Genomic DNA, 8,998 nt, shown 5'->3' with positions numbered 1-8,998 from the left:
TGTTTTAATACGTACATATAGTGGAATGACAAATTAAACCATTTATCAGGAGAAGTTCAACACATGATCTATTGTCCCCCTAAACTATGAGATGTCACTTTATCTCACCAGAATGTAACATTATCTCTATGTAGTGCTAGGAGCGATTCTTGCTTCAACCAAGGAAGAGCGAATGAGTGATTGTTATAAAGGCGTCCGACAGTCAATTTGTTAAATCTTATCGTTCAACCAACCCGTCAAATATACAATTCGATTCACACAAAAATCAGCCAGGTAGTCTTGCATATATACAGAGGAGACGTTATGTGACTAAGAAGTAATGGTAATCATGACAAAATAATGTCAGACGTCTTTTTTTCTTTCTAATTCGCAGATTTACACAACTGTTGTAGGACAAACAAAAACTTACAATCTAATTAGTCGTACATTATGGGTAAGGTTATAGTTGCGAATAACTGTTAAAGAACTACAAATAATCTTCTATTAATTCTTCGAAATCGCTATAATAATAGGCCCTCGCATCTGACCCTAACAGATGAGACAACAATCACGACTTTTGTCTGTCCGTCAGTAGCTGTTTCTAACTTATGCGACAGAAAGACTTGAAGATACACATATAGCGTAGTACTGAACACTTCTAGTTAAGGGGTTTGAATATTGTCGACTAATTTGATAAACAATATTTGTAAGTGAAAATTTAAGTAACTATGATAATATAACACTGGACAGACCAAGTTTGGCTTTTTGACCTTGAGGTCAAAGGTCAAGTTGCTAGACTGAGAATACACATGAAGTCAGTATTGTCAGATTTGTCAAAATGTGCCGTATTTAACAATCGAATCCGTACTATATTTTAGAAACTGTAGAAGTTATACGGAAGTATACACCCATATTATCTGCTTTTGAGAACATCAACATTGTCAATGTTCCTGACCTTCAAATTCAAACTCTCTAATGTCAAAATCAAGTAATTTCATGCTTCTTCACAGACAATAGTGTAATGTTGTCATAATTCCGTATAATTTGCTTAATAATAATAATTTTGAAATCACATCCGGGTCATTTCCTGATCAGTGGAAATCGGCTAAGGTAACACCATTGTTCAAAAAAGGGTTGAGAGATAACATCTCAAACTACAGACCGATTTCAGTCTTGCCAATTCTGTCTAAAATATTAGAAAGACATGTCCATATGCATTTTTATAACTTTTTGACTTCCCATAACTTGTTATCAAACAATCAATCTGGTTTCCGTAAGTTTCACTCATGTCAAACAGCCCTCACAAATATAACTAACTCCTGGTATCAAGGTATAGATAGAGGAAACCTAATAGGTGTCTTACTCCTAGATTTCCGTAAGGCTTTTGATCTCGTCAACCATGATATTTTATTACGGAAGTTGAAAATGTACGGCTGTTCGGAGAAGACTTTGCTCTTCTTTACATCCTACTTACAGAATAGGTCACAATCTATATCGTTTAACGGAATCCTGAGCGACCCCCTTAATGTTTGTGTTGGCGTGCCACAGGGATCGATTTTAGGGCCGTTGTTTTTTCTACTCTTCATCAACGACCTCCCTCTAATTTCTGAAAGAACAGATATGTACATGTACGCTGACGATACCGCAGCACAGGCTATTAGTCCTAATGTTTCTGAAATTGAAACCCGACTCAACCATGATGTAAATTTAATCACACAATGGTGTGAAGGTAGTAACATGTGCCTAAATTTGCAGAAAACCAAGGTGATGGTTATAGGAACATCGCAGAAAAAGGCGAGGACGAATAACTGTATCAATGTTACATGTGGCAGTACCAAGCTAGAATGTATCTCAAATGAAAAGCTTTTAGGTGTAAATATTGATGATACACTGACTTGGGAAAAACAAGTGAACACTGTATGTAGCAAAGTTGCTTTTAAACTTCATCAACTTAAACGTATTAGAACTTTTTTAAATCAGAGAGCAAAGATTACTTTTTACAATTGTTTTATACTACCCCACTTTGACTACTGTTCTAACATATGGGGTCATTGTTCAAACACGCTTTTACTCCGCATTGAAAGACTTCAGAAAGCTGTTGCAAGAGTGCTTTTAGACACTAATTTTAATACACCTAGTACTGTTTTATTTGAATCTCTTCAATGGCTTCCTTTCAGAAAACGTATCATTTACAATGAAGCTGTTTTAATGTACAAAGTCCAGAATAGCCTGGCTCCAAATTATCTGAATGATTTTAGAGGCATTCGAGAAGTGCACACTCGTAACACACGTGCAGCAGACAGAGATGAACTTTACATCCCAAAACATAGAACACAGTTTTTTAGGAAGAGTTTTTTATATAATGGTGTTAAAACCTGGAATGATTTAAGTATTGATATCAAATCATGCTCCACTCTTCAGTCTTTTAAACGTAATTGTAAATGTCATCTTTTAGAAAACAGTTAGTTTAGTAGTCGCCTGGCTGTTCTTCTGGCTTTTGCCATTTTACTCACCCTTGTATTTGTTTTAATGGTTTAGTATTTTTAATGTATATATTGTATATTTTTATCTCGACACTGTGTGAGAAGAGCCTTTGGCTCAACAGTCTATCAAGTTTAAATAAAGTCTAATAATAAATAATAATAAAGCATACCTGCTCACTAGCTTCAATGATGAAGTAGACACAGTGAGGTTCTACCAATTCAATTAAAACAAATGTATTTGGATAGTATTTATTACAGATGGTATCTTATGTCAATCGTATACACCTTAGCTAAATCGTTTAACCTTCAATACCAACAACTGTAATTTTGACAAATCGAAAATCGCCTTATATAACAAGTATTTCCAAGGTCCCTGACAGAGCTCAGGCTTGAATTAAAGTCATATAAACGTATTCGCACATCGACGATTGAATAGACTTATGCAATCGTTATCCAAGAATATCTCTCGTTGAACCCCCTGGCATTTTGTTTTGTTTGTTCTTATACTAAACTCTTGTTAAGATAGCTATCCTATGTCATCGATTTAATTTCATAAAGTAGTGTAGTGCTACTATCTGATTTCAAAACGTGTGGGGTGTTTCTCCTCTGTTCCGTCCATGAGTACGCCTCTGTCTATGATACATTGACACGTGATATTGTCAATCACTGACTCGATCAGTACTTTCAAATTGATATTGTCTTTTTTCTGTGTATCACAAGATGATCTACACTTTCAAACCTTATTTTATCTTAACTGCAGTTTTCAATTTTACACAAGATGACACGCAAGTTCTTTCACAACGATATTGAAGATATAATCCATGGGTAAAGCTATGGTAACGAACGCATTAGGGTGAAACCATTTATAATCAAGGGTTGTGGGAAAAGTTTCGAGTAAAATTGTCAAAAATGGAGAGTACAATGTCGTTGAAATAGAGATGGAGAATAAAAAAATGCTCTGCTTACTGAAAATGTGTCAAAGGAAAAAAATGTGAAATATAAAAAAGGGGAAAAAGAAAAAAACAAGATGACAATAACGTCATAATAGTATATTATTTACAGTTAATTTCACAATACCGTCACCGTGCAGCTTTTCTGTTTGATAGAACGACACAGAAACTAATAAGAAACTGGACATGCTACACTTTAAGATAGCAAGATTGAATAAGTACAGTTTCTTGCTAAATTTTGTCTAATTGAAATGAACTACACATGCCAATATACAGACATCAAATGAACCCCGCAAAGGACATGGGTGTTTGATATTAAGAAAAAACATTGGCGCCTGAATGTGTGCATGGAGTTGCAATACATTGAAATGGTTTCTTTCATTTAGACTAAGTGTAGCAAAAAATGCGATAGAGAGAGAGAGAGAGAGAGAGAGAGAGAGAGAGAGAGAGAGAGAGAGAGAGAGAGAGAGAGAGAGAGACAGACAGAGAGAGAGAGAGAGAGAGAGAGAGAGAGAGAGAGAGAGAGAGAGAGAGAGAGAGAGAGAGAGAGGGGGGGGGCATACACAAATACATTCGCATGGCTGTTACCTACCTCATCACTGAATATAGGTTTTAGAAGTTATTGCGACAAAGCCCCGAGACAATTTTTAATGTACTCAACCCGAGTGAACAACTGCTCCCGAGGTTTAATTTGGTTCATGAGCAAAATATTTAGGGCCCTCTTTCAGACCATCAGAATTGTCATGCCCCCCTCCCTTTAAACCCTCAAATTTTTCATACCCTCCCCTCTCATTTCTCTCCAGGCCCCCCTGTCGTAGATTCTGACGGCAGCCGTATCTAGAGTAATTATGTTACTTTTAACAACAAAAATAACGTAAGGGACGATCGCGATCGTACAAGCTCAATGAACGAACGTCGTGCGTTTAGAACAAAACCCCCTCCCCTTCCCCTAAACGAACCTTCACAAGTGCGAGATCAATATACTATGATGAAAATTGTAGCCGTCACCTGCACACCACTATGATGGATACGCTGTAAAAACGTGATAGTAAACATAATGTTCCATCATTTATATGAACCTGTTTACCCAGATGATTGTAAGCACATCAAATACCACCGTATACCCAAAACTATCTCACATCAGAAGGAATTTTTTATCTACTTATCAACATCTCAGTAGTAAATACAGAAGCTTTTATCATGATTGTAGGTGTGAAAGTTTTCGAAACTTGGTTAGAAGTACGAAAATGAAGTTCAGCAATCGCATTTACGTCAGAACCCCTCCTCGTCCCACCCCTAAACTAACGAAGTTCACTAGTTGAGCTTGTGTGACATTGTGCTATCATCCCTAAGTGATCGACTGTCAAAAGTCTATGGTCACATCACAGACAAATACTATTAAAGCTAGAAAAAAGCTAGAAAGGGGGCTTTTGGGGAGGGAAAGGAGAGCTACTCAAAAATGTTAACACTGGAGAATAGAACACATCTATAATACACAACAGTGATACAAGTTAACAACAAACGTATTGCATTACCACAGTGTTTTTACGTGTTCATGAATTTAACCTTCATTTTACACCAAAGTAGTATAGTAGCTCGCCAAAGTTTTCAGCAGGTATCCACCATGGCTTCGTCGATCATTTTTTCTGACGTCACAGCGCCAATAGCATTGTAGCACAACTCCTATGATTTACGTGGTCTTGTTGCTAGGCATATTTGCATACATTTTTTGAAGATTTTTCCCATTCCTTCCCATCCATGTGTATTATCTGTAATATACACCATCGTTTAATTGTTGCTATGGGCGTGGTCTTGTTGCTAGGCATATCTGCATACATTTTTAGAATGTTCATTTGCCTTTCATTCACTATTGTGGTGTTTTATTGGCATATGTCATCGTTTACCTGTTACTATGGCCGTGGTCTTATTTCTAAGGACATTTGCATATTTTTTCAAATTTTTGCCTACTCAACCGCGTTGTTACATTTACAATAAACCCTATCATTTGACTGTTGCTAAGGGTTTGGTCATAATTGATAGGGCCACTTTTGTAGTGGTAAAATATGCAAATGTCCTGTTCTTATTCTACACACCTCTAAGAACGTTCCCACCAAATTTCGGCGACTCTGCCCAGTAGTTTTTGAGTTTTTGTTTGTTTGTTTGTTTGTTTGTTTGTTTGTTTGTTTTTACCAGAAATGGCATTTCGTGTTTCAGTCGTCCACACAAACACACACATACACATGTAGTACACACACTGAGCCAGACAGAAACAGACAAACTGACCGACAACACCGCACCATGCGTATAGCACTACTGAACCTTATCAGTTGTGCTAAAAATCATCCATTGATAATTAATTGACTTCTGACTTTGATATGCTAAACAACTTTCTGTGATATCAAAAATACAAATAACTTCCACTGCAAAACAAGTCACAGGTCTTGATAATGTCTATGTTTATTGGTGTTTATTTATTTTAGCTTGCGACCATGTTGTTGAATGATGATGTCAAAGGACAGATTATATCATAATAACCCCTATATTTTAAAGTGAGACTAAAGCTTGCCTATACACGTGTGTGTACATATACGTCCAGAGACCTTGATATGACACGTCCAGAAAAAATACCTGGCGCCTGAGGGCGCACGGCAGAGATAAGTGTAACAGGTGACCTCTATTGTTAACGTAACCCTCCTTAAATGTTTCTCTCTCTCTCTCTCTCTCTCTCTCTCTCTCTCTCTCTCTCTCTCTCTCTCTCTCTCTCTCTCTCTCTCTCTCTCTCTCTCTCTACACGGGATCGACTTGGACTTTTAGGGAATTAGCTCAGACTACACACAGTTTGTGTTTAAAAGTTTATACTGGAAACCAAGGCTAGCACCCAGCAAGTGCCTCGTTCATTGACTTCCCCCGAAGCCAAGTGCCCCTGCGAAGTGAAGTGCCTGCCAGTCAGTCAGTTCCAAGTGTTCTTTATTGTGACGTCCTTAAAGTCCAAATTTACATAACGCATGGCCCATGATGAAAAACATTGATGAATGATCACTATGAATCCTAGCTCTCTATGAAATGCAGACTGTCGTCTCATGTACTCGAGTACGCTTGGAATCTTGTGGGCTGAATCCGATATCCTTGAGACAGTTTCTTGACCTTTCAGTCAAACTAGGACATGGTATGTTGTTAAAATATTGAGTTTACTGAAAATATGAATATGTCATCTGTGACATAAGCGCTACACAGCCTCGTCACCAAGTGTGAAATATTGATATTGTATTTGATATATTCAATTCTTATTGTTGATATTATTTGATGGAAAAACACTTCACTCAGGTATATAAGACCCTATGTAAACCATAAGTGAGACTGAGCCTGAGACTCTTATTTTGAAGGAAGTCCAAAGTGAGACCGTATCTGAGACTGGATTTGAGACTTGTATGATGTAAACAATAAACAGCGGACAGCAACAGAAATCATCGCATGACCAACAGATGCAGCTAGCTAAACTCGGCACATAATCAGACACAAATCATGGTCACTCAGCCCAACTGTGCGCAAATTGAAACAAACAAACAAACAAACAAACAAACAAACAAACAAACCACATGCATTGCATTGCATTGCATACAACAACGATTCAACAGTGACGTCTTTAGAATACGAAACGAGATACATATGTGTAGTTGAACAGATCAAGGTTTGAATTGCACGTAAGTTGTCTAGGCTACACTAGCCAAAATACTAGGCTGTGAGGCTACCATTTACTCGTCTCAAAGACGATCTCAGGTTTGCTTGCAATTACAGTCTGTTTGATATATGAAAGTCTCAAAAGCAGTCTCAAACACGTCTCACTTAGCATTTTCTTTGTTTTGAGAGTCTCAGTTATGATCTCCCTTCTCCTGTATTTGGGGTCTTACATACCCCCTTCACTTCATGATTGAAACTAAGAATATAGCAATGATTTAAAAACACACAATACGTACAGGCTTTCAAATCGACCACTCTGCTATTTTTTAGATTTAATTAAAGCTCATGGCACATCACGCTAACTTGATGTACAATATAATTAATACTAACAATCTAACTAGACATTCTAATCTGATCATGATAAATAGCATATCAAATCCAATATCAGTTTTAAAAGCTCACTTATTATTTGTAATTATTATAAAGTCAATACATATCGCGAAGGTCACTCTTAACAACCCACAACTTTTGAGTCCATGTTTTCCCACTACTAGTAACCAAAATACCCGATTCTTGAAATGAAATGAGGATTCAGTATTGTCAGTTATTGTCAAATACGCTTTCGACGCTCAATAGTTCGACTTCAAGCTCACGATCAATGGAATGTGCCCTTCTCGTGTGCACACAAAACGATACTATTCCATAGAGACCTGCCATTATTAAAATGTTGGCGGCGATATGCCAGCAGAATGCCATTGTGGCAAACATAACATTATTATGGCTTTCTTGGTCCCATTCTTCGCCATTTGGAGGGTAAAGCATAAAACCAACCTGCCAAAACCATGTTCCTTGTATCATCGTTAATCCAGTGCGAATGAATGGTAACAATTTGTCGTCCTTCTTCCACATTTCGGCCATGGCGGTGATACTACCGAGAACGACTGCTATCACCAGTAGATAGTGAAGTGTAATATCAAGGGACGATCGGCCATGCACGTGAAAATAAAACAAAAGGCCTTCGACAAAGAATGCCAGGGCACCAAAAAACATTTCGTAAGCCTTCAAACCAGGTACACATGTACGAGCCATTATCGAAACAGCTCCGAAGATACCGAAGAAAGTATACATAGTGCAATGTTGCCATTCGGCTCCATTGACGAATCTACCTGGTGGATCGATGTGGTAGTCAAACATAGCCCACTTCTTATACGGCCATGACTGTTCAGCAATAAAACCAATGAACGTCATGATAACAATAATAATACCTTCAACCAGTTCAGCTTCGACAGAGCAATTGCACCTTGCCAATCCCAACTGTTCGTTTGCGGTTTTCCTTGTTTTCGGATATATTAGTCGATACGAAAACTTGATACACCACCAAATGCCGAAACACATAAAAAAGCTGCCCGGCAATGCGTGCCCTTCGAAAGTACCCATCTGTAAGCACCGCTTTCAGACTTATACTCGAAGCTTCGAAAATAGTATCCAAACCATCGGTGTTAGAGGTAAAATGTGACTATGATGGTCATTTGTCTTAGACCAATGGCGTATCAGAGATAGTCTAGTTCCTATACGGTATCATTACGATTTGCACCCCAGCATGGTCGAAATACCAAGACGAGACGAGACGAGACGAGACGAGACGAGACAACTAAAGTACACAAAAGCCACTCAGGTTGACCTTTGTAAATCGCAGTTCTGCACTCCAAGTATTGAATAACACATGACCATGAATCTTATGTAAATAACACAGGCATTTGTTTCCCGAGTGATGTCTCAGAATATTTCTATCAGAATACAATAAAATGTCGATAATATCGTTAATATTGACGTACTTAATCAACTATATATGAAAGGGGTAAAATTTCATTTGTTTCTGTGATCGCGCAGGTTCACACACTGCGAAAG

The 8,998-nt window shown here is 37.8% G+C and overlaps 1 protein-coding gene across 1 annotated transcript; it reads right to left on the bottom strand.

Annotated features, from left to right (window-relative positions):
• Positions 1-7,690: 7,690 nt before the first annotated feature.
• LOC144446839 (transmembrane protein 45B-like) lies at positions 7,691-8,527 on the bottom strand. The gene has a single exon (XM_078136680.1). It carries the CDS (start codon positions 8,525-8,527, stop codon positions 7,691-7,693), a length of 837 nt encoding a protein of 278 aa, XP_077992806.1.
• Between the last annotated feature and the right edge of the window lie 471 nt (positions 8,528-8,998).

This window comes from Glandiceps talaboti, chromosome 15 (genome assembly GCF_964340395.1).
Source record: "Glandiceps talaboti chromosome 15, keGlaTala1.1, whole genome shotgun sequence".
NCBI lineage: Eukaryota > Metazoa > Hemichordata > Enteropneusta > Spengelidae > Glandiceps > Glandiceps talaboti.
Note: the sequence above shows the minus strand (reverse complement) of the source record. Positions and strands in the feature narration are given on the sequence as shown.